This window comes from Tenrec ecaudatus, chromosome 8, assembly GCF_050624435.1.
Source record: "Tenrec ecaudatus isolate mTenEca1 chromosome 8, mTenEca1.hap1, whole genome shotgun sequence".
Lineage (NCBI taxonomy): Eukaryota > Metazoa > Chordata > Mammalia > Afrosoricida > Tenrecidae > Tenrec > Tenrec ecaudatus.
The window spans coordinates 28,850,711-28,877,518 of NC_134537.1; the positions used below are offsets into that span (position 1 = coordinate 28,850,711).

Below are 26,808 nucleotides of genomic sequence, written 5' to 3' on the forward strand. Positions count from 1 at the left end.
CTCCGTTTGGTTTTGTCCTCGATGGACCCAAGGAGCTATTGAGATTCACTCTGACACATGTCAACAGTCACAGGGACCTGAGAGACAGGGAGGGGCCCCAATTCAGCAACGACTCTGTGTCAAGAATTGCGATGGCTGTTCCTCATATGTCTTCACAACCACCCAAGAGATTGATGCTTATTTCACACATGAGGGTCGGAGAGAGAGTTCTCGTGGAGAATCAGTTTCCTGTCTTGCCCTGCATCGGAGAGCATCACAGAGCTAGACAGTCAGGGTCAAGAATGAAATTCAGATCTGACTCCAAAGCAGACAGTAAGCATCATGTCATCACTGTATTCTATCTGAAGCCAGTTCTGTTTAACATCTTCATGGTTCAACTTGGGACTTCCCACAGAGAGTGGGTTCTACTGAGAGCCTTCATACTGTCATCTAACGAGGTAACTGATGAGGGGACATCAGACTGAGTGAGTCAGGCAGATGGAAGAACCCTCCCCCCACACCAACATAGGCAGTGCTTGTGGTCAAGAACCCACTTTGGATCTGCTTCCTACCAGAAAAGTCCAAGCTTGGGCAGATCACAATTCCACCCACTCACCAACAGCCATGTCTCAACTCTCTGTCCTTCGGCCTCGCTAATCATTTACAGCCTGTAAACAGGAATGGGAGCCAGGGGTCAAGGTCAGCATCCCGGTTACACAATAAAAAAAGTATAAAGACTTTGTTTTAATCAATTGTGCTTGTGCACGTGTGTGCTTTAGGGAGGCTCCATGAGCTTCCCTGCTGCGGTAGACTATACTAAGGGATGGCCTTGTAACAAAATGAAGGGATTCGTCGCAGCTCTGCTCTTAATCACGCTGCCGCACTCTGGTGCCCTGAGTCCCACTGACTGCAAGGCAGCTGAGCCAGTGGCTGAGAAAGTTCTAGACCTGATCAATAAAGGGCGCCGGGATGGTTACATTTTCCAGTTGCTGCGGGTCGCTGATGCCCATCTGGATAAAGTGGTGAGGAATGGCCAAAGGCCGAGCCGAGTGGGAGACCCCAGGGGGCATTATAACTGTAGGCTTGGCAAGACGCAACAGCTCCGGGCAGGTCTTTCTGTTTCCCTCCTGCTGCTGCCATCAGGTCATCTTCCTTCTTTCCAACTAAGCTTTCAGATCTCTGTGTCTTTAACTGAATCAGTCTGCAAGTTCTTATGAGCACTTATGTGGAGTCCAATCTAATGTGACTCACTGTGGGAGAGGAATTAGACTTAACCTGTGGGCCTTGCCTTGAAGGAATTAATAGGCTGACCATGCACGCAGGCAAATGGTGTAAGATAAGATCTATTGAAGTGGCCACATGTGTGCTGGAGAAATTTAACCAGAGGGGAAATACTAAGATTAGATGGGAGACGGCTTGCAGTGGGTAGAATTTTAAGACCAAGGGGACCTTGGCAAGGGCATTCCGGGTGAATTCCAGGCATGCCACCTCTATCTAAGTAGGAAATCAGGAAAGAAGTGTTTTCGGGATTACTTGAAAACAAGCAAGAGGGATCCAGAAGTTCTGTGGAAAATGAGTTTCAGAAAGACCAGACCCCAGGAGAATGAATTCTCACCTTCCAAGTGGAAGACCCAGATGTCCTTCCCAGTCAATGTAGCACAAGCTCAGGTGTCACCACCAATTAATGGAAGCTTGTGTCTGCTATGATGCTGGGGGAGGGGGGAGGAATTCTATATATCTCCCAGATTAAGACAAGACTAGGAAGAAAAATATACTACAGAAAAATTAGCCAACAAAATGCTATGGGTCCCATTATGTATGGAGTCATCATGAATCAGGATCCAACTTGACAACTGCCAGCAAGAGCCCTGGTCATTTAGAATGGTAACTGCAAGGTCAGCCATTCAAACCTTTCTGAAAGAGAAAAAGAAGGCTTTTCCATTCCCATAAAGATTTACATCCTCAATCCTATGCAGAGTCACTGGTGGTGTAGTGGTTACTCAGACAGCTGCTAACCAAAAGGTCGGTAGTTCAAAACCACCAGCCATTCTGAGCGAGATAAAGGAAGCTTTCTATTCCTGTAAAGACTTACAGACATTCACAGGGGCAGCTCTACCCTGTCCTATAAGGTCGCTGTGAGTCAGAATGGACTCTATCGCAGTGAGTTTGTTTGTTTGCTTTTCAAAATGTACTCAATGGCATTGGGGTTTGTTGTTGTACGAGAAAGAAGGCACTGCAAGCTCTGAGGAGTGGAGGAATGTAGGATTCAGCCAGCACTTTGGGGACTATTAGAACCATTTCCAAATTCTGCCATGTTTGCGGGACCTGAGGGTGAATAGGCATTGCGCCACCCTGGCGTGGTGGCACGGAGGCTGGAGAGGGACAATGTACGTGGGAAGGCAGAGGCAGTTAAAGGGGAGATGAGCTGGGAAGCTCTTTCACGCATCCAGGGCCGAGGCAATGACGGCCAGAGCAAGGCATCGGGAATCGGGCCAGGTGAGGCTGAGCAATAGACCGAGAGTCATTTTGAAGAAAGGCCATTTGAGACCTAGTGACTGGCTGGATCACAAAAGCAAGGAAATGAAAGTTGATTCCACATGTTTAAGTCAGATGTTACAGCAATAGTTGATGGTGGCACTGACAAAGGAAGCTTTAAGGAGTTGAACTGAAAGAGAATATAGAGGAGTCAGCCTGGGAATTAGCTTGAAAACCAATTGAAATCAAGAACATTCCAGAAGAGCTGGCTGAGGAGATGGACCTGCCAGCAGAGATAAAGTCCACACGATGATTGTCATCAGTCAGAATTTTAGCCGTCATGTCGAGCAGCCCTCCCAGCCCACGCTGCCATGCAGTGTTAGATCTTTAAAGCCCGTGGGTAAAAGCAGCATCGTGACTCTTGGAAGCTAGTTATTCAGTTTGATATAGCAAATAACATAAAAAGGTGAGGTGTCTGCAAAGCCTTGGAAGGAATCAGGGACTCTCCTTAAGAAATTGCTTTCATTGATGAAAGCTCTGGTCTCCCACGTGCTATTTACTGTTGCCTTCTTGTTTTTCAGGAACCTACAGTTGTCTATTATTTAGCCCTAGATATAAGTGAAACTGACTGTCCAGTGCTATCAAGGAAACACTGGAATGACTGTAATCCAGAAGCTTCAAGGCGCCCATCTGAAATAGTAAGTACCCAGGACAGCAAAGGCCCTCACCTGGTCGGTCAGGCTACTCAGCTTTCCCAGGGAAGCCAAAATGCTCAGGCTAACACAGCCAAACAGCACAGGAAGTTCCTGCCTCGTGAAGGCTATGTTGATGTTGAGTAAGAATATCTCAACAGCCATAATTGAGGGCTCATTGCATTGGATAGCTGTGAGATGTTGGGCAAGTCACTGAATGACTCTCAACTTCAGGTTCCTCTCCTATCAAATAAGAGGACCTTCTAATGTTGTTTCTAGCCTTCAAAGACTATGGTCTAAAAACCTGTAAACTTATACCTGCATCCTACCAAACCTGGCCCCACGAGTAGAAAGAACCAAAGGGGGTCGACGCAGCTTCAGTAAGGACTAAGTGTTTATTTTGCACACTGTATATGGGGACTGGGATGCCAGGCAGCTGCCAGAGAACACAAGGAGGACAAAGGCACACAATGAAGATCTCCTTTTAGAAAATCAGAGATTTATACACTTAGAAGTTTTATCAAAATTTTCCTTCAAAAATGTTTTGAATATGTCATACTCTATTTAAGTGGTTTCTCCCAGGTTCTCATGAGGGCCTTTCAGTACCTAGAGCATTCAGTACTCAGAAACAGACTTAGGAAATTCAGGATTTAAAAGCAGAGTTAATGGGAGACTGTGTAAAGTAATTAACTTTTAGAGATAGTAGGGCTATGTTGCATTATTTTTTCATTCCCTCTTATCCAACCTAAAGAGAGCAGTATATAATGACAGAAAATCTTTCTTTCTCACAGGTGATTGGGCACTGTAAGGTTATAGCTACAACACAGTCAAATGAATCTCTGGACCTTAGAGTGAATGACTTCAACTGCACCACAAGTTCTGGTATGGCCAACTGTTAACTTGCTAATTAATTCTGGACTGATATGGATTCAAACAGCAGCCTTCATCCGCTATTGTACTTGTGAGAAATGGTCCCTATTCTCACGGACTTGATTAGGACTCAGGCTCCTGAGGGTAAATGGGGAGAAGGCTTCCACCTAGTTGGTGGTATACCAGTTCAGAAATTCAGTATATAAAAACAGAAATGCAGAAGAGGCAATATACATCGCTGCCCTCTGGGATCTGACTTGATTGGATTTACATACAAATTCAAATTTTCCTAGCTGTGTGGTCTTAAGAAGGTTCATTTAACTCTCTAAGCCTCCTTTTTCTGCTTTACAAAATGAGGACAATAACAGTCTTATCCATCAAGACCATTTTGATGATTGAGTAGGATGGTATATGTAATAAACTTCATGAAGCACCTGGCTCTTAATAAATTCTGAGTTCAATATCTAATAATTGCATAGGGCACACAGCTTACAAAAAAGTTATTTATCTGTTATTTCATTTTGTCTTCCAGCAAAGGTATAAAGTAAAGCTAATTTCTATTTTAGAGATGCAATAACTGAGATTCAAAGATGTCCAACTTGGTCTAGGGAATACACCCAAGAGGTAGCCAGCACATAAATCTAACCTAGCAATTTAGACCTTAACCCCCACCCCCGCTCTTCTTAATTGTCAAGAATTATGATTTTTAAAATATATATATTTTATAAAACTAAGTGAGAATTTAGGTTAAAATAGTAATGTTCAGTGTGATGTAGGAGCTCTGGTGGCTTAGTGGGCTACACACGGAGCTGCTACCCGCTAGGTCGGCAGTTTGAATCTACCAACTGCTTTACAGGACAAGATGAGGTTGTCTACTTCCATAAAGATCAAGAGTCTCAGAAACCCAAAGGGACAGTTCTACTCTGTCCTATGGGGTCGTTATGAGTTGGTATTGACTCAATGACAGTGAGTTTGGTTTTTGTTTTGCTTTGCTTTGCTTTTCAACATGATTTAATACAAAATTTCAACAGTGAAGCAACCTCTTGGGAGGTTGCCTTAAAGAAAGAATGAATTGAGTTTTCTCTTCTCTGTAAGTAAAATGATGCTTCCCTCTCCTTGGCAGAGTTGGGAAGAGTTCATTAACATGTCAATAGCTATGGGTTGAGAGGTATCAAAATTAGAGATCACAACAGGAGCTTAGGCATCAAAAAGATCGAGGTTTGAGTTGAACTCTGCTTAATTAGCGGACTAACCTAGAATAAATTACATAACCTAGCTTTGCCCATCTGTAAATTGGATGTGATTGTAATCATTATCCTTGCCACCATGTCTCTATGTATTAAGTCCAAGCATGGATGTTGCCATTTTCAAGCCTGCAATAGAATGACTACCAAATTCTTTCTCCAGTCTCTTCAGCACTGGCCAATACCAAAGACAGTCCTGTACTCTTGGATTTCTTTGAGGATACTGAGCCCTACAGAAAATTAGCCAACAAAGCCCTTGAGAAATACAAAACGGAACATGATGATTTCACCTTTTTCAGGGTGGATCGAGTGGAAAGAGTTTCCCGAGTGGTGAGTACAATCAGCCCCCGAAGGCCTGGGCTGCAGCCTGGCCATTGTGAACTGAGAGTCACGGACCCTCTTGCTTTAGTGCGCTCAGCAAGCTCCCTTTACGTCAAGTATCAAAGGATCATCCTCCTGCAAATTGTTTTTGGAGTGGGGGGGTGGGGGTGGCCGAGGGTAGGGGGTGATGATCTGAGAGACAGCATGGAGTTCTAAAGGAAAGAAAGAACAGTATCGGAGTGTTATGAGTTATCAAAACTCAACTGATCCTACCAGCCTTGGATTATGGTGGAAATCTGAGGCTCGGAGAGACATCACCACACCAAGCCATATGGTTGAGACGTGACGGTTCACTTATCCTCCAAACCCAGTGACCCTCCGAACTCCTGCTTAGTAGCATTGCGTAGAATAGCTGGTTGATGTTTGTCGTGCCTTTTCAAAATCCACAGTTAAATTGTGGGGCACACAAACAAGAAAATGAACACAAAGGATTCAAAAGACAGTTTGGACCTAGACTGGAAAGCATTTTAAAATACTGTAAAAGCAAAAGCAGTTTCTGAAACACTATGCACACCTCCGAGACCATGGCCCTCAGGTATCCTTCAGGCCTGGAGCTGAACTCACCCATCGCTTAAATTCCAGCCAAACAAAAATAAACAAGTAGGGAATAAGGTTAACAATAACACCAGGCGGGTACCCTTTTCTTTGATGAGCCACTTGAGACCAAAGAGGTCTCAGAAGGAAGGAGGGCCTAATAAAGAAGGATGGAGGAAAACAGTAAAACACGGGGACAAAGTGGGGAGAGTGCTGTTACCTTGTAGACAACGTGCTAGATGGGAAACCAATTTCTACAACTTGGGCTATAGTGGGGTAAACTTCTACCCACATCACAATTTTTTTTTAAAGTACACAAGAAAATAAAAAATACTTCAACTATGAACCCATTTATATGAACTAATTAGGTGTGTGAGTGTGTGTACACGTGCGCAGCGTGTCTAGGAAGAGGCTAGAATGAGTGCATGACTCTGGTGGAGCATCTGGGAAGGGGAAATTAGGGTGGGGGAGGGTCACCGTCGGCATGCTTATCTCTGTATCACTTGGCTGTTTCCAATACAATTGGATTAGTTTGATCACGTAGGCAGTGTTTTAAGAGCTAGATGGAAACCACAGAAAGTGGCACGCGGTGGCCAGTGCAAATCCTCATAGTGTACTTACAGGGTATTGGCTAGAGGTAGCTATTTTTGTTTAACTGTATATTGTTCTGACTTTGTTCTGATCCACTGTATTCTAGAGGGGAGGGGAAAGAACCGGTTACTATGTGGACTTCTCTGTGAGGAACTGCTCCAGACACCATTCTCCAAGACATCCTACTGTGAGTAGAAGGACCACCTGGGAAATAAAAAGTGACATTTAGAGAGCACCTTCTAAGTGATTTATACATACGTTAGCTATTTAACCCTCACACAACTCGACGAAATAGAGTCTATTTTTATCCCCACTTTACAGGTGGGGCAAGTAAGGGAGAAACATTCAGTGGATGAGAATAAAATTGTGCCTATAATAATATATACTTAAATGTAAAGCCGAGTAGTCTGATTAGAGACTTAGCTGGAACTAAGATCCGGCTTTATTAAGACTCTCCTCCACTTATCTGTCCGTTTGTCACACCATGGTGGCTTTATTTGTCTGTCCATTCTTTATTAAGAATCTCCTCCGCTTGTCTGTCCGTTTGTCACACCATGGTGGCTTCATTTGTCTGTCCATTCTTTATTAAGAATCTCCTCCGCTTGTCTGTCCGTTTGTCACACCATGGTGGTTTTCTTCGCTGTCCTGCTTGAAGCTATGCTACACCAGTGTTTCAAACACGAGCAGGGACATGCAGGGCGAACACATCTCAGTCAAGCTTCTGGGCTGAGAAGAGATTACAAAGAAGGAATGAGCCATCCACTTCTCAGGGGTGAGTCACTGAAAACCTTACGGAGATCAGGGGAACGTTGTGAGACATTGTGCCAGAAGATATCGTGCCCCTCATGTTGGAAGGCACTCTGAGTATGATGGGGAAGAACTGCCTCCTCGAAGCTGAGTCCCTGTGAATCATGCAGATGAAGGGAAGCTTCCAGCACTTCCATTGGCTGAGGTGGCATGACTCAAAATGAGAAGAAACAGCTGCAAGTGTCCATTAATTATGGGAACGAGGGCTGGTTGAAGTCCGCATCCAGGAAAATTGGACATCATCACAAAATGAACTAGAATGCATTAGAGAGCTGAAATGGACAGGTATTGCACTGTACCCGGAATGGCACATTCGAGAGGAATGACAGACAGCATGCTCATGATCAAAAAGAGCATTTCAAGATATATCTTGGAGAACAGTCTGTCGGTGATCAGATATGCATACAAAGAAATATAGCTATTAAACCATTATTTAAATTTATGAACCAAAGTAAAGCCAGCGGTGAAGAAATTGAAGAATTCTAACAACGTCTTCAGCCTGAAATTGATCAAACATGAATAATTACTGATAATTGGAATGCAAACACTAGAAATGAAAATGGGTCCGTAGTTGAAAACTATGGCTTTGGTGATAGAAATGAAGCAGAAGATCATACGTACAGGTTTGCAAAACCAATGACTTCCTCCTTCCAAATACCTTTTTTCCAACATAAATGGTGATTCTACAGGTGGACCTCACCAGATGGAATACACAGAAATCAAATAGGAAACAGATATCAAGACATTCAATATCTTCAGCCAAACAGGACCAGGCGCTGACTGTGGAATAGACCATCAATTGCTGAAATGTAAGTTCAGGTTGAAGTTAAAGGAAATTTTAAAAGTTCATCAGAACCAAAATACGACCTCAACTACATCCCACCTGAACTTTGAGAAGAGACTTAAATCATGGAACACCAGTGACACTAATGGCCTGGTGATCTGTGGGATGACATCAAGAAATCACACGTGAAGAGAGTAAAAGTCCACTAAAAATACCGGAAAGAGAGAAAAGAGCAAAGTGGTTGTCAGAAGAGACTCTTAAGCTTACTTTTAAGGTAGAGTGAGTGGCAGTAAACTGAATGGAAGAAATGTAATTGTAAATGGAAGAAAAGTAATCTGTAGCTAACGCAAATGGAAGAAACGATGACATAAAATTGCTGAACAGAAAATTTCAAAAGTAGCCTGAGAGGGCAAAGCAAAGCATCATCACAACATGGGCAAAGACCTGGAGTTAGAAAGCCGAAGGGCAAGAGCCTACTCAGTCTTCCTCAAGCGGAAAGATTTTACATATACACATATATACATTCAAAACTCGAGTTGAAATATTGACAGATTCTGTGGATGAATGTTGAATGATAATAGAAAAAAATCAAAAGAACATAGAAGAGTCGCTGTACCAAAAGAAATCGGTCAACATTAAATCATTTCAAAGGTAGCATCTAATTAAGAACCAATGGTATTGAAGGACTAAGTTCTAACTGCACTGAAGATGAAAAACAGGACTCCAGGAATTGATGGGATGTGGATCGAAATACTTCCGATAATCGATGCAGAGCTGCAAGCACTGGATCACCTATACCAAGAAAACTTTAAGACAACTACCTGGCCAATTTATTGGAAGAGATTCAGATGTGTGCCTATTTCAAAGAAAGGTGACCCAACAGAACACAGATGTTATCAAGCAATATCATTAATATCACATTCAAGTAAAATGTTACTATAAATAGTTCAAAAATGAGCTCAGCAGTACGTCGAGAAGAAGCCGTGAGCAGTTCACATTGGATTCTGAAGAGGATGTGGAATAAAGGATATCATTGATCTTGGTTGATCATCAGATCAATCTTGGTTAAAACAGAGAATACTAGAAGTTGTTTACTATACAAAGGCATTCAGCTGTGCATATCATAACAAACTATGGACTTGAAGCACTTACTGATAACTGATACCCATGTACCTGCGGGAACATCTTATTACTAATACTTGGCATGTACAGGCTGACTTACAGTTTACAAAGTACTTCCGCAAATGCTATTGCGTTATTGGCACTCATGACAAACTGGCTAGGAAGAAATGACAAGTATCGTCACCATTTTCTTGGAACCTGGTGGTCTAGAAATTTAGCCAATTTTCCTATGCACTTGGCTAACAAGTATTAGGACACGGGGTTCTAATGACAACCTTCTGATGTCAAGTCCAAAGCATTTCAGAAGTTTAAAGCATTCTCCCGGCAAGAAGAGAAGAAACAGTCGCTAGTTACTTGATGGCTATTCAAAATTCCAATCTAAAGCTCTGGAATCCTGCTTTATGGAAGGGGTGGGCAATGCAAATCCAATGAAGGAAGCTGGGGGAAAGGCGGTGGAGCCAAACATTAGGTGCTTTATATTATATCTCATTTCATTAAGCCCTTGCAACATCCCCATTTTATAGAAAAAGAGACCGCATTTCAGAAACTATGAAAGTTGTCTACACTCGCATTACTAGTAAATTGTGGAGAATGGATTCAACACAGCCCTATCTGACCCCCATAAGCATTGTACTCGGGACCACAATGCACATTGGTCTCATCTAGCAAAGCATCTGACTTTGGCAGCTGGATTTAGGGGCTGCTGTTGCATAGAAAATGAGAGCTGGTGACACAATGGGTTAAGCATTGGGTGGCTAACCACAAGATTGAAGGTTCAAAGCCACCAGTGGGAGACATAGAAGGTAAGCTGCTCCCATAAAGACTCCTAGTCTCAGAAACCCTAGGGAGCAGTTTTGCCCTATCCTGCGGAGTAGGAGTTGGAATCCACTTGTTGAAAGTGGTGGGTTGGGTACATAAGAAAGAAGTCCTAGTGGTAATGTGGTTAAAGTGCTCAACTGCTAACCAAAAAGTCAGCCATTCAAAACCACGGGGCACTCCACAGGAGAATAATGTTTGTTGATTTGTTGGCTAGTTGATGTTTGGTTGGTTGGTTTTTGCAGTGTGGAGGAAACATTGGAGTAACACCCAATTTTAACCTCTCTGCTTCAGGTAGAGTCAGCAGACACACACCCTGACAAGGTCCATGCAGATTCATCTTTACATTGACTCCATCGTTCCAACACTTCTTCCAGGGACCAGTTAAAGTTGTATAACCCCCTCCCTCTTCTATATCATGCCTCGTTCGCTGTAGGCAGAGCTGAGTTGATTTGGCTCAAAGACAAGGTCTCAATGAAGTATTGCTTCCTATCATCACCCATGGGAGGTCCCCTTCTGGTGCTTGCTTATGGAAGAAAACCTAGCAACCTGTACTGACATGTTCTGAACACTCTGGGACCTGTCCTTTTCTCAAACACTGACTTGGGGGGAAGTGTTAACCTTTTTAATATTTTATAATATTACCCCGATTTTCCTAAAGCTCTTCTCTCATTCACAAATGTCTAAGTTCATGGCTATATTTGACACCAGACAATTGTCTTTTTCTCGTCTCTCCAATCTCTCTCTCTCTCTCTCTCTCTCTCTCTCTCTCTCACACACACACACACACACACACACACACACACACACACACACCAAATTCACCAACAGGCATTTCTTTCCCTTGTAGGTCTTTGGATTCTGCAAAGCAAATTTGGTATATGATATAGAAGCCTCTGACTTGGAAACTCCAAGCTACCTGGATGTAAACTGTGACAGCTTCAACTTTGAGGTAGGCTGCTGCTAAATTAGCCATCGTCATAAGCAGACTAAGTGGGGTTTCTCATACATTGCATTCTTGACTCTTAGAGATCGTTGTAGGTGGGGGGAGGGGGGAGGCAATGCAGGAGCAGGCCAGGCAGGCAGGTGTGGAGATGTGTGTGTGGCTCTATTCTCTACAGCTGAGGAGCCACTTGATGCGAAGTCAGCTGGAAAGGGGGGTGTGGAGGGAGAGAGAGAGAAAGGGGTGAAAAGGGTGAGGCAAGACCAGGTCCCTGGCTAAAGAGATGCAACAGCTGCGACAGCACGAAAGCTGTTCACATGATTTACAAGAGTTGAGAGGGGTCATATCTTGACCAAAAATGATGAGACCATGAACTTTGAGTGAATTTGAAAAGTCGCCACAGCTGAGGTTGAATGATTATTGGCACAGAACCTAGCCTAATAACAATCAGCTTCAAATATAATATATAAATGTATATACACTAAGATTCAAAACAGTATTTTACATTTGCCCCAGAAAATGTTGTCCTGTTTTGTGGGTGAGCACAAAAATGTTCTTCGCGGTGTTTTTTATATTAGCAAAGCAACGAAAAATAATCCAAACATCCAGGTGCCAAGTCCGACCTCCCCCAAAGGGCAGCTTTGTTCTCACAAGCTTGACTCAATTTTTTTAATTGAAATTTGACCAAAACAGAGAGTGAAGAAGCAAGTGCTCATCCTTTAGGAGGAAGAGATCAAGGAGAGACTTACTTCTCAGACCTCTGCTGTGCTTAGAAGACAATCGTTCCCAGATATTGGTTAGCAAACAGGTGCTGTGCTAGAGCACCGTTTCACCACTTACATTGAAACGAGAACAGGATAGTATGGAGCTTGTCATAAGACAAGACGTGTTCTATCTCAAGAACCAGTTTTTCACTCTGAGCGTCCCGGCCCTGTTTCTTGTAAAAATGCCCTTCTTTCTGTGAAGTAACGACGGCGGTGGATGGGCATTTGTGTTTCAAGTACGTGCCAACTTGGCGAGATAAAAAGTTGAGCAGCCTCGATGGTCTCCGTCTTTATCTGATTTTTAGAACTCAAACATTTGGATACTATGGAACTAAAACAATTAATTCCACCTGTTGTAGTACATGATGCTATTCACATTCCCATATCCTTTACCAGGAACAAAGAAACGTCAGTGGCGGACAGCAGCACCCCGGCCACTCACTCGACTCTGGAAGCCACGAGCATCCTCCTGCAGGCCGACATCCATTTAAACCTAAAAAATTCAGAGATCACTCTCATCACCACCAGCCACTTGAACTTGGATGCCCACCTCCCCTAGGGGGGAAAGGTGATCCAGAAAGTGGAGCTGCCCCACCCCGTTTAGGGTCAAGATGTCAACAATGCCATCAGCTTGTGTTTGAGCACAGTCAGACTCACGGACCCTCACACAATCATAGTGAGCACCATGGACATCATCCCCATGGACACCATCCCCATGGACACCGATCCCATGGGCACCAGCCCCATGGACATCATCCCCATGGACACCATCCCCATGGACACCGACCCCACGGGCACTGGCCCCATGGACATCATCCCCATAGAAAACATCCTCATGGGCAGCATTCCCAGGGGGATGATTTCCATGACCATAGTCCTTGTGACCCACCACCCCATAGCCAAGGTCCCCATGATCATCAGCCGCGTGGCTCACCACAAAAGCAGTCCAAAGAAAAACATCCAGGTAAAAGACACTTTGCATTCCACTGGGGGAAAATTGGGTATGTTTACCGACTTCCCCCACTAAACAAAGGTGAAGTTCTACCTCTTCCTGAGGCTAATTTTCCAAGATGTTCAAACCATCCTCTGAAGCCAGAGATTCAGCCCTTCCCTCAATCAGCTTCTGAATCATGTCCAGGGAAGCTCAGTGATGAATTTCTACACATCCAGACATTTTTTGAAAATATAGCTCCCAAATAAAATATGATTTCCTTGATGGAAAAAAAAACAAATAATGTTTTGAATTAGAATGCTAAATAAAATATGACTGGTAATAAATGCAAAAATAACAAGTTACTTTAACCTTACTTTCATATTTAGAATTGGGCAAAACGTGGGTAGGAAGGGAATAGCATGAGCAGAGAGAGAGAAACGGAAAGCAGAAAAAGAGAACATAAGACAATAGTGCATCTTGTCTGTGTACTACATCATTTGAGGAAAATCTCCTATATTCAGAATTTCTTTCTTGGATTTAGTTCCTTAATTCTAGACCTTCTTCTCCTTCTCCTCTCCTTCTCCTTCCTGCTCCACTTCCTCTTCCTTCATCTGTTTTATTGCTTATGCTATCGTTGGGATACCAAGAAGGTATTATAAGATATTATAAGTGGGACCCAAATTATCTCCCGCTAGCTATTTCTTGTCACTCAAATTTCCTTTAAAAATGTTATCTGTCCAATTATGAAGCATACTTTTTTGGTCTTCCTGGACCTGGATGTTACCTTTCTCTACCCCCCACTCAACCAGCCAACTCTACATTTAAACACAAGAAATGTCCCTTTATTTTCAGAGCAAAGCAATTTGTATCTCAGATTGCCACCCTACTGTGCTCACGAGAAACCTAATCCCAGTCCTCTTTGGAGTCCTGTAACTCTCCGCACAAGGTGGATCACGGATCCAGACTCCCACGGAGTGGCGAGGTGTCTGGAGGTGGGCACAGGTGTGATTCCCCCAGGGCTGCACGCGGGAGGCACACCCACCATCTCTCCCCATCACTCCTTGGACCTAGTTTATCTATTTGTGTCCGTATAAAACAGGGGAGACGGGAGTCTCTCTGACACTACTACTGGGTAGACTAATCTCTTCCACATGATGATGACGTCCTTTGCCTCATATAACCCTGGCTCTACTGGTCCTGGTGCCTTCGGCTAGGGGCTCTCTCTTTGGAGTGTCAGAGAAGCCCCTCTTTATTTCCTTTGGGATCAGAGGACACTTTATCCACACTCTAAACCTCTTTCGTTGTCCTTCTTACCAAATCCAGGTTTAAGCATTTACAGAGGCCACTAAAACTCCAGGTTCTCTCAAACCTCCAGCCAGTATGATGACAATCAATATACATTAAAATTAACATGGCATAGCACCGAATGACCAATTACAACAGCTCATCTGCACCACTGACAGCCATACACAAAGAGTGCGTTCATACTGAGTGGTACCACTTCGAATGTGAACGCTGCGGAATCATATACTTCCGTGGCAAGAAGGCAGGGCTGGCTGCGTTAATGAGGTGCCCAAATAGTCAAACCACAGCCACGGAGTTGATGCCAACTCACAGATATCCTATAGAACAAGACAGAACTACCGTGGTGGGTTTCTGAGACTGTAACTCTTTACAGGAAGCCTTCTTCTTCTCTCCTGAAAAGCCTGGTGATTTTGAACTGCTGGTCTTGTGATTAGCTGTCTAATGCATCACCACTATGCCACCAAGGCTGTTTATTAGTCTGTGTACTTTACAGAAACAAATTCACAGCAGCTCATGTATAAGAGGGAGTTCTAGATAAAGGTTAAGTGTGCATCGAGAAAACATCCCAACCCAGTGCTGCCCAAACCCACAAGTCCAACATTAACCCATATGTCCAACACCAGTCCACAAAGTCCTCCTCCATCTCACAAAACAGACAAAACGATGCGGACTGCAAGAGGAAAGCTGAGTCAGTAAACATGTAAATATCTCAGTGCTGGCAGGGGTCTCCAAACGGCTGCTCCAGCACCCAGGGCTGCATCGGGGTAGGTCCATGTGGCTTCTCCTTGGAGATGTCTTGCAGGAAGTCAGCCTTGCCAGCTGAAGCAGGGAACTGCTAAGGCAGCTGCACCCTGGTGTGGCCATCACAAAGCAAGAGACCCGAGAACTAGAAGGTGAGGCTCACTGAGCCATTTATCCCTCCACCCTCAATTAATCCCACATGTGTTTATTGGCCAGGTTGGCACAATAAACTACCTCAGCTTGTTAATGAGGAGTAGAGAAAAGCAAAGCCCATGTCCACACAGGTCAAAAAACACTCACAGGCTAATATCTCAAGACACTATCCTCCCATAGAAGCATTTGAGAAATGTTTTATCCTTCTATAAAATACTTGTAAAAATATTGCTTAAGTTGATGAAAGTATTACCTAAAACATTAAAGGTGAAGGCTCTCGATTTATATCAAATAAACACATTCATAATATACAAGCACAGTGGTTTCAGGAGAAAGTCATGGTAAGAAACAGTCCATAACTTCAAGGAGCCCACAAACAGACAAAGGGAAGGGAAGAGGATCAATAAAGGCATATTGTCTGGCAGATGTAATCATGGAAACCTACTGAGACAAAGGGTTATGATGAGAAATAAAGGAAGACTTAGTCTAGAGTAGTTTCAGGAGAGTGAGGAGTTTGGACTGGAGACAGTCAGTTATATGGTCCCTGTGAGCATCACCTTTGGAAGTTAATGAGCTGTTTATTTATAAACAAACATTCATATACTTGGTAGCCATTGTGGTACAGGAAGTCTGGAAAAATAGTCATTCCTGGTGTGTTTTTGAATCCTCTTGTAGCATGTGCCTAGTTGCTATCGGTAGGCAACTGGACATCTCCTTACGGAAGGGTCGCAGGGAGAAGATGAGCCCGTCAGGGTGCAGGGTAGCAATGATGAAACATACAACTTTGCTCTAGATCCTAAATGCTTGCTCCCCCACCACCCACTATCATGATTCCATTTCTACCTTACAAACCTGGCTAGATCAGAGGATGTACACTGGTACAGATAGGTGTCCCGTCCCGTGGGACGTTCACCGTGGGTCCTGGAGGAGAGAGTGGGAATTGGGGGGGCACAAGAGGCATGGAGAATGAGGACAAGACAATATCCTGATCAAGTCCTGTTTTAATGAACAAAGAGTCACAGCTTATAAGGGCCAGCCAAGGGGGAGAGCCTCAGCCACACATGCAGATTAGGCTACCTTGGCAACAGGCCAATCAGGGAGTTCAGGGGAGCGTGCCCTGCCCATGAGTCAGTTAGGGCTTACAGTCTTCAATTAGGTACGCAGAGAAGTGGTGTGTACATGCAAATCAAGCATAGGGGAAGACGATCTTTTGCCCAATCAAGGGGATGCAGGACACAGGTGCTTATCTAAAGAGCATCACCCCTTGTTTGCTCAAGCTTTACAGCTGCAGTGCTCTGTCAAGTAGGCTGGGGTAGAAGAATGCCCAGAGCTCAGGCTAATAAATTCCAAGTAATGGCCGGGCCTCACGGCTCCAGGCAAGTCCTAATAAATTCCAAGCAATGGCCGGGCCTCATGGCTCCGGACAGATAGGAACTGGAAACACAGGGAATTCAGGACAGATGATCCCTTCAGGACCAGTGGTGAGAGTGGCAATACTGGGAGGGGGAGAGAGAGGGGGCTTGAAAGGAGGAACCGATTACAAGGATCTACATATAACCTCCTCCTTGGAGGATGGACAACAGAAAAGTGGGTGAAGGGGGACGTCAGACAGTGCAAGACATGACAAAATAATAATTTATAAATTATCAAAGGTTCATTAGGGAGGGGGGAAGTAGAAGAAGGGGAAAAAATGATGACTTGATGCCAGGGGCTTAAATGGATAGCAAATGTTTTGAAACTCATGAAAGCAATGAATGTACAAATGTGCTTTACACAATTGATGTATGTATGGATTGTGATAAGAGTCGTATGAACCCCTAATAAGATGATTTTTAAAATAAATAAATAAATGACGAGCATGTGCTGAGTGCTCAAGAAATATCTGCTCAATGGACATATATATGTAACATATTCTGAGTCAGGAGATTTTCGTGTGTCATGCAATTTAATTCTTACAACTCTCTTATACAGGCAATATCTTTGTGTTAACAAGTCAGCTGCTGTAACAAGCTCAGTGGCTTAACACAGTATCGGATTTCTCTCTCGTGATACCGGCCGGTGTGTATTCCTTACAGAAGGCCATCCAGGTGGTGTTTCCCTCCTCTTGGACTTCGGTCATTTCTCCTGAATCCTTTGTATCTAACCCGCGGGGAGAGAAAGTAGAGGGTGACAAGGGGTGAGCCAGGGGGGAATTATGGACCAGACCTCGAAGGGAAGTGGGATCCATAAGCTGTCTTCGCATTTCACTGGTTAGAACTCAGTCACATACTGACTGTAAGGAAGGGTAGGATATGAAGTCCAGCTGCATGCTCCGGACAAGAACATGGGTTGAAAAAATAACTAGCCAGCCGCTTCCACGATTGACATTTTTAATAGAATGACGATTAAACCCCCCAAAAAGGATGTTATGGTTAGTAAACTGTGGGACTGAGATTAAAACCCCAAGGAGCCTTCATCCAAAGCCACCTTCTCCCTCCCTGATCAGGGTCTCTATGTTCCGCTTTGCACAGCTGACGAATGGGGACACGGAGTTGTAGAACGGTGCTGAGGAAGCAGCGTCAGTGGAATCCAGTGGGATTCACTGTGGACTCATGTTGCTGCCGCTTTGCGGGGAGGCCACCATTCGGCCCACACTGCCCTCATGCTTCCAGAGGCTTTAAGGGAGACTAGAGATCCTTCCAGCAACAGCACACACCTTGTGTGTGTGTGTGGTAAGAATTGAGGACAAACAGCCACTAATCCCAAAATCGAATCCAATCTTTCACATGTCCACATGCCTCCTCTCCTTGCATAGTCCAACTTTAGCAAAAAGGCTGTTTAGGGGGGGAGCGGGGAAGAAAGGGACAAAAAAAGAGGACCTGATGCAAAGGGCTTAAGTGGAGAGCAAATGCTTTGAAAATGATTAGGGCAAAGAAAGTGCGGATGTTCTTTATACAATTGATGTATGTATATGTATGGATTGTGATAAGAGTTGTATGAACCCCTAATAAAATGTTTTTTTAAAAAAAGCTGTTTAGGCCTAGTAACAGAGGCACCCACAGACATGTAAAGCAAGAAGCCAGGGCAGGGGGTGCAGGGCTTCACGCAACCTGACTGCACTTACACTTCCTTCCTGCCTTCTCCACCCTGGCAAGCATTTTCCTTTACAGAGCTAGCAAGGCCTGGGAGGATTAGAGAGCCAGATAGAATACCCCACCCTTTTCCCCTCAGTTGTCCCAATGCCTTGCGATGGGCCTCCCAGTTCTCACTTGTGTCTCTGGACACGGGCTTCCCTAGGCATGGAGTAGGATGGACAGCAGCTGGTTTCTATGCAAATGCCTTTCAAGGAAATCCTATGTGGAAGCTGTTTCTACACACTGTGCACCTGGCTGCCTTGTTGATGCATGCAGGAATCTTTTTTATTTTTATTTTTTATTTATTTATTTTTTTTTGCAGGAATCTTTTTTAATGGCTTTGGGAAAGTCATCAGGTCATGAGCCAGTGGTAGTTATTTCCCTCTTCCTCATTAGACCCTGCTCTGATCTGCTCCATCAAGCACGTTGTGCAGCCATGTGGAAAGGCACGTTGTGCTCTCCCCTGAACTTTTAGAATGCAAACAAGCGGGTCATCAACCCATGTGTTGTAATGTTCCAGCAGGGATCTATTTGGATAACCCAGCAGTCATGTGCCCTCTTGGAATAGGGCAAACAGTCAAACAGTGTGTGCAGCCAGATTGCCAGCAAGCCCCCAGAGTGCTGGGACACAGAGAGAAGAGGGCCTAGACATAAGAGGCTGGGGACAGCCCTGGAGACATCATCCCTCGGCAGTTAGAGGGAAGACTGTCACATCATGAAAGTGATCACCGTCCTCTTCCTCTGTTCCAGGCTGCTCTCAAGTTTGAGTCAGGAATTCTTCTCGAAGGAAATCGACTGCAACAGCGAAGGTGTTTTTGATGCTGTGGATGCTGCTCTGGGACTATACAATGAAAACACAAGTGGCAACCAGTTTGTACTACACCGGATTACCCAGGTCACCAAGATGGTGAGTGAGCTGTGTTTGACCCTGAGGTCATTTGGGATACTAACTGTCCCATGAAGTCCAGTCCTTTGCTGTTCCCCACTCCACCAGTCCTGGATGCAATAAGCAAAGGTAGAAGGTTACACCATGGAAAAGGCAGTCTGTGGTGTGAGAGAGCAGTGTAGAACCTGTCCTGGGGTCACTAAGGCTGGCTACCCAGGTAATCAGAGAGGACAGATGAAATGAGACAAAGCTAAGTTTAAAAGGGGAGGGGGAGCAGGGAGCCAAAAAAACTCAGAGCAAAGGGAACAACAAGAGATCTAAAATTGATGGCGAGAAGAGCATAGAATGCCTGCTGGGGTTTGATCAAGGACAATGTGTCTGAGAGGAATTACTGGGAGCTGGATCAAGGGTGAGCATGATAGTGGGATAGGAGGAAGGTGAAAGGAAATATAGGAAAAGTATAGGAGGCAAAAGCTATTTATAGAGGTATAGCTTTAGGCATGTAAATATGTAAATATATTAATTTATAATTAAAGGAATAGAGTTCAATGTACATATATTTAAATGTTAAGTATTAAGATAGCAGACGGACTTGGGGCTTCTATTCCAGGCCTCCCTAAACACAAGATTATTTTGTTCTAATAACCTGGCAGTCTTTGATATTCACTTTCCCAACACAATGGCTGAAGACCAAATGGGTGCATAAACAAATGTGAAGAAAGCTGATGGTGCCAGGCTATCAAAAGATATAGTGTCTGGAGTCTTAAATGCTTGAAGTTAAACAAGGGGCCACCTAGCAGGGAAGCAATAAAGTTCGCATGGAAGAAGCGCACCAGCCTGTGCGATCATGAGGTGTCGACAAGGCCAGTTATCAAGTACCAAAAGATCTAAAACAAAAAATCATATCGATGTGAAAGAGGGGGGTTGGAAAGGAGCCCGAAAGCCCATCTGTAGACAATTAGACATCTCCCCACAGAAGGGTTACAAGGGAGGGATGATTCAACTGGGGTGCAGTATAGCACCGACGAAACACACACCATTCCTCTAGTTCCTGACTGTTTCCTCTCCACCCCACTACCATCACCCAGGTCTACCTTACAAATCTGGCTAGACCAGAGGGAATACACACATTGGTACAGATAAGTGCTCTAGACTCACGGAATCCCTGACAGATAAACCCCTGAGAAACAGTAGTGGGAGTATCGATATCATGAGGGTAGGGGATGGTGGGGGTGGGTGGGGGGGAAGGGGGAGAAAAACAGAACCCATTAGAAGGTTGGATACATAGCACCCCCCCAGGGGACAAATAACAGAAATGTGGGTGAAGGGAGACAACGGACCATGTAAGATATGAAATAATAATAAGACATAGTTGATCAAGGATTCACAATAGTGGGGGAGGGACAGGAAAAAGAGGAGCTGAAACCAAGGACTCAAGTAGAAATAAAATGTTTTGGAAGTGTTGATGGCAATTTATGCACAAGTGTGCTTCACAGAGTTGAATGATGGATTGTTGGAGGATTTGTAAGAGCCCTCCCCAAAAAAATGATTAAAAAAAAAAAAAGCTAAGTGGAATCAGGACAGACCAGAATGGGAGACGCTGGGACTCAGGCCGGCTGCAGCAAGGGGGTCATTACAGGCCCTGCCCGCTGGAAGAGGAAGATGTCAGTGAGGCCTGAGCGCTGGGAGGGGTCAGAGTGAAGCTGACCATGGGTGAATGCATCACATTTAAAGGTGATGTTTTGGTTGCTTCTAAGTCCTTTTCAGCCCGGGCAATGATGCACCTGAAAGGCTCCGGGCGGGGTGCATGGCACAAAAAAGTGCAGGTGTGCTAATGGTTTGTTTAAATGAAGTTCACCACCAAGGGTTATGTAGTGGGGGTGCGGGCCGAGTGTGAAAAAGCCAAACGGGACACTTGCTTTCTTTTTTCTCTGAAAGGAAAACCCTGACATGTTGTTTCCCAGGTTGGTGTGCTCCTGCGAGGGGTGCTAGGTTCCCAAGTTCTAGGTGAGACCCAAATGGCCCTCCACCCTTCCTGGGGCTCTCCAGCGACACTTTGTTGGTTTTGCTTTCATTTGCTGATGTTTGTGACACAGGAGGTTGTTTGCTCGAAAATGTCCGTTTACCCTCTTCTTTCCCTCGTCCTTCCCTTTGCGGGAACACAGACCATTGCCACCGGTTGCTTTCTAGACCTGAAGGATTAAGGAGTTAGAGAAGGAAGCTCAGAGAAGACATGGAGTCCCAGGTGCAGTTACTTGAGACGGTTAGGCTGTGTGGCGTCTGGCCCTGGGACATCAGAGGTCTGGGACTGGCGCTGCCTTTCTTAGGGTGCCAGATGGCCTGAGCCTTCCTGCCCTGTCCTCTGGGCCCCGCCTTCTCTCATCTTCAAAAAGAGGGTGTGGGCCACATCCTCTGTCCGTCCTCTGCTGCTGTTGACATGCTAGAATCGTGCCTCTGACAGGTCCCTTATGCCAATACTTTAAAACTTTACCTTTAACTTTGAAATTCATATCTCATGGCCTCCGGGCCTCCAAGTGGGGAGGGAGTGGGAGGGGGGAAGGGGGTGGGGCGCGTGGGGGTGCTTGGGAAGCAAATGCATTCCTAAAATCCTTTCGTTACCCCACCGGCCAGAGATAGCTGTTCATGTCATTTTTACAACAAAAGAACTCTTGTTCCGTATCTTTTTCTAATTATAAAAATAACATATGCTTGAATAGCAAATGCATTTCAGACGGGAGGGAGGAAAAGTAATTCCTGCTTGGATAAAGGAAGTGGGACAACACCGGAAGGTTTGTTTCAAGAAGCAGGGGGAAGTCTACCACTGACAGGCAAGCTACTGACAGTTTGCTGCACACGCGTCCAGAGGTTTGGAGGAAAATATATATATATATATATATATATATATATATAAAGTTCGTTCTGACCCACAGCGACCCTGTGCAAACAGAATGAAACGCTGCCCTATCCTGCCCCATCCTCACAATTGTTCTTCCTCTGAGCCCATCGTGGCAGCCACTGTGTCAGTCCATCTCCTTGAGAGCCTCTCTCTTCTTCGCTGCCCTTCTACTTTACCGACATGACGCCCTTCTCCAGGGACTGATCTCTCCTGGCGTTATGTCCAAAGTAGGTAAGGTGAAGGCTCACCATCCTTGCCTCTCAGGAGCGCTCTGGCCGTCTTTGTTCCAAGACAGACTTTCCGCAGGCCGTGATACTTCCAATATTGTTGGCCAGCACCGTGATCAAATGCATCGACCCTTCCTCAGTCTTCCTTATTCCGTGTCCAACTTTCACATGCATACGAGATGATTGAAAATACCATGGTTTGGGTTAGGCGCACCTTAGTCCTGAATGTATATATATGCTTTTTAAAAAATAATAGACTCTATTAAGGGTTTGTGAGGGTGACAGGGCAGGGGAGGGAGGGGAAAAAAGAGGAACAGACATCAAGGGGCTCGAGAAGAAAGACAATGCTTTGAAATTGTTGATGGTAATATCTGTACATATCCGCCCGATAGAATGGATGAATCGACTGTTATATGTAAGAGGCCCCAGTAAAATAATTGATCACTAAAATAAATAAATAATAATAGACTAATCCTGTGATTACTACTTTAAGAATATGTATTTGACAATAGACTGTGTGAATGGTTTTTACAGGAAAATCTAGCTTTCAGTGCTTATTATTTAAAGCTCATTTTATTGGGTGCTTTTACAGCTCTTATAACAATCCATTCATCATTGTATCAAGCATATTTATACATATGTTGCCATCATTATTTTTTAAATATTTACTTTCTATTTGAGACCTTGGTATCAGCTCCTCTTTTTATTGCCCTTCCCTCTCCCCCTCCAACCCTTGTGACCCTGGATAAATTATAAATTATTATTATCATATCTTACACCAAACACTGTCTCCCTTCTCCAATGGTTTCTGCTGATCATTGCCCTGGGATTGGGGGTGGTTGTGGTTATGTGTCCATCATTGTGATCAGTGCCCCCTTCTTCCCCTGATTTCCCCACTTTCCCTCTACCCTCTTGATATCGATACTCCATTTCTGTTCCTGAGGGGTTTATATAACCTGGATTCCATGTGTCGTTAGCTCTTATCTGTACCAGTGTACACGCTCCAGTCTATCCCTCAGTGAAAGGCAGGACTGGGCTTCTGATAGTGGGGGGGGGGGGGTGAGGAAGCCTCAAGGAACCAGAGGAATATTGTGTGTTTCATCCGGCAATTTACTGCACCCTGGTTGACTCATCCCTTCCTTAAGAACCCTTTACCTGGCGTCATTGAGTCAACTCAAGATCCAGTATTTATAACAACACCAACTCCCACTCCAATCACATGCTGGATGGACGAACAAAGATATGTTTGTTGCTTTTCCGCAGGATGGCTCTGACACGTTTTATTCCATCAAGTACCAAGTCAAGGAGGGTGACTGTCCTGTTCACAGCGGCAAAACCTGGCAGGACTGTGACTACAAGGAATCCCCGGATGCGGTAAATTGCTCAAGGATGGCTCTGTACCTCCAGCAGGTTTCTAGAGTCTGCCCAACTTCTGTCCTCCTGCAGGGAATGATGCGTGTCTTGAAGTCTGCTTGTGAGAGCTACACAAACACTCAGACTGCACCCAAGACAATTGCTGCGAGTTATACTCTGTCGTAGACAGAGAGGGGTGGGAGGCCTCCAGATAGAAATGCAGGAAGAAGCCCGCCCTGAGAAAACCAAAAACCAAGCAAGTCACGTGGGGTCGACTCCACATAGGGCTGCTCTAGTGTGCTCCTGTCTGCGACCTTTCAGGAGCAGGTCTTCAGGCGTCTGTCAGCAGGTTTGGACCTCCAAGCGTTGTTGTTGTTGTTTCTTCAATTGTTCAGTAACCATCATTAAACCTGATGAAGCTTATTGGTATGAATAGTGTTCATCCACTGCGATTGAAAGGTTCATCGGAATAGCTTAGCAGTTAGGTTCTGAGACACTGTGTCTATCTTGGTGACAAAGAAATATCTCCTGAGCTTAAAGACTCAAGGGATAACAGCTCACCATTTATATGGCCTCTCTTTCAACATTTAGCCAATATCAGTGGTGTATAAAATAATCACCGTTAGGCTAGCAATATGTTAATTCATGTGTCTCAGACTCTACTGGAAAATTTTCCTCACATTTAAAGAGAAAACCCAAAGCAAACACACTGCCACATGGAGAGAATTCCAGCACATACTGACTCCCTAGGTCAGGATAGCCCTGCCCTGATGGGTTTCTGAGACTGTAACCCTTTATGGGAGTAGAAAACCTCACTGTCTCCCGTAGAGCATCTAGTAGTTTTGAACTGCTGCCCTTGACGTTAGCAGTCCAACAGGTAACCACTACACCACCATGGTGCCTATATTTAAAAGGGAAATTAAGTTTAATAACAATCTAGGTCAACTTCCTCACTTGAAAGATTAAGGCAAATGTTCTCTCTCTGTGTTCTCCCTTTGTAGGCTACAGGAGAATGCCAAGCTATGGTGAAGAAGGAGAGTAAAAATTTCATCGTCGTGACCCAGAGCTGCCAGATTACACCAGGTACCTGCTATCTGCAGTCAGCACACCAACCTTGACCATTCCTGATTTTGTTTTGTTGATATGACAAGAGCAACCCAGGCCAGACCCTGCCCCCTGCTGGAGGGCAGCACTAAGAAAGACAGTTGCAGCCATGGGAAGAGAGGGTCATAGAGGGGGTGTTGGAGCGGTAGGGCCTGGAGGTTGGGGCCAAGCATCCCCTCAGCATCATTCTCCAACTCAGCAGTTCTCAACCTGTGGGTCGAGACCCTTTTGGGGCTCAAATGACCCTTTCACAGGGGTCACCTGATTCATAACAGTAACAAAATGACAGTGATTAAGTAGCAACAAAAATAGTTTTATAGTGGGGGGGGGGTCACCACCACATGAGGAACTGTATGAGAGGGTCGTAGCATGAGGAAGTTGAGAACCACTGTACCTATGCCTTTCTCCCTGGGACACGGTGGGTTAGGTGTGTGCAAGGGTCTTGCAAAGAGACAAGAACGCACAAGACCTGCCCTCGGTTGTGGGCAGCATCCTCCAGTGAGAACGTCATAGATTTGGAGGTCAGACCTAGCCTGGAGTCTTTCCAATCATGTTCGCTTTTGTCTCCCTGTCTGTCAGCGGAGCCCAAGGGTCCCCATGGGATAAACAGGGGCTGCTAACCACAAGCCACCTGCTGTCCCTTGGGAAAAAGATGAAACTACCTGCTCCTATAAAGATTCAGGGTTTCCAAGACCAAACGTTTATAGGAGCAAACAGCTTCCTCTTTCTCCTACTGAGCAGATGATGGGTTTGACCTTGGAGCTAGCAGCCCAGTGCCTAACCAACAGCGCCATTCCTTCTCCTCCTGTGGGTGTGATAGACGGAGGAGTGCAGTAACCCCCACTTCAAAGGATGTTTGTGAGCCTGAAGCAGGATGATACAGCAGAAAGTATAATGTATAAACCCATTGCCACCAAGTCAATTCCAATCACAAAGGCAACCATGGCTCACCTGGATTAGCATGGCTGAAAGCACCTTACATTTCTTAATGTATTGAATCTTTACAACTCTTTGAAGTAGATATTAATATCCATCCATTTTACAAATGCAGAACATGATTACATAATTTTTTCAATATCCCATAACTGGTAAGTAACTCAGAGCCCTGGTGGCATAGCGGCTGCGTGTTGGGTTGCTAAGCTCAAGGTCAGTAGTTCAAAACCACATGCCCCTATAGAGTTAGTCTTTGAAACTCACAGGGGCAGTTCACTCAGTTCTGTGAGTCAGCACCTACTCAACAGCACTGAGGTTTTTTGAGCAAGTCACTCCACCACTCCTGTCAGTATGTCTACTGTGATGCCTTGCGTGCCACTGTGTGCTGGAAGCAATGCCACTGGTATTTTGCAAACCAAAAGGGTTACCCATAGTAACAGCATCCAGACAAAGAAAAGACGAGGAAGAAGAAATTAGCAATTCCCTTCTGAGGGACTAGACACTGAAAACCTTAAAAATATGAGTGGAACCTCGTGAGACATCATGTCAGAAGATGAGCCTCTGAGGTTGGAAGGACCTCAATATTTGAGCTGCCTCTTCAAAGTCAAGTTTACTTTAAAGACACGGATGAAGTAAGGCTTTAGGGACTCTAGTTTTACTCATGGGCATGGCTCAAAATGAGAAGACAAAGCTGCAAAAAAAAAAAAATCCATTGGAGCATAAACCAAAATAAAAAACCCAAACTCACTGCCATTGAGTCAATGCTGACTCATAGTGACCCCCTGTGGGTTTCCGAGACTGTAACTCTTCACGGCAGCAGAAAGCCCAGGCTTTCTCCCGCAGGGCTGCTGGTGGTTTCAAACTGCTGACCATGCAGATCGCAGCCCAATGTGTCACCCACTACGCCACCAGGGCTCCAATGGGAATATCGAAGGTACAAAGTATAATTTTAGGGAAAGTAGAAGTCATTAAAAATGAAATGGAGCAAATAAAAATCACTATTCTAGGCATTAGTAATCTAAAAGGGACTAGTATTGGCCATTATGAGTCCAACAATCATATATTTCAATATTTCTGGAATGATAAATTCAAGAGGAATGTCATTCCATCAGTCATTTCAAGAGCTACCTCAAGTTCAATGCTGCCTGTGATAGGATAATA

At 44.6% G+C, this 26,808-nt stretch overlaps 2 protein-coding genes across 2 annotated transcripts in view; both read left to right on the forward strand.

The window, feature by feature from the left end:
- The first annotated feature begins 791 nt into the window (after positions 1-791).
- HRG (histidine rich glycoprotein) lies at positions 792-13,202 on the forward strand. The gene is made up of 7 exons (XM_075555879.1): positions 792-1,001; positions 3,036-3,152; positions 3,938-4,028; positions 5,424-5,590; positions 6,873-6,953; positions 11,146-11,247; positions 12,399-13,202. Exons 1-7 carry the CDS (start codon positions 819-821, stop codon positions 13,200-13,202), a joined length of 1,545 nt encoding a protein of 514 aa, XP_075411994.1. The 5' UTR covers positions 792-818.
- A 5,761-nt stretch (positions 13,203-18,963) lies between these two features.
- Positions 18,964-26,808, forward strand: part of KNG1 (kininogen 1) — a 35,012-nt gene continuing 27,167 nt past the window's right edge. The window contains exons 1-3 of the mRNA XM_075555880.1: positions 18,964-19,155; positions 23,521-23,631; positions 24,612-24,693. Coding sequence (XP_075411995.1) covers positions 18,964-19,155; positions 23,521-23,631; positions 24,612-24,693 — 385 coding nt within the window. The remainder of the gene's footprint in view (positions 19,156-23,520; positions 23,632-24,611; positions 24,694-26,808) is intronic.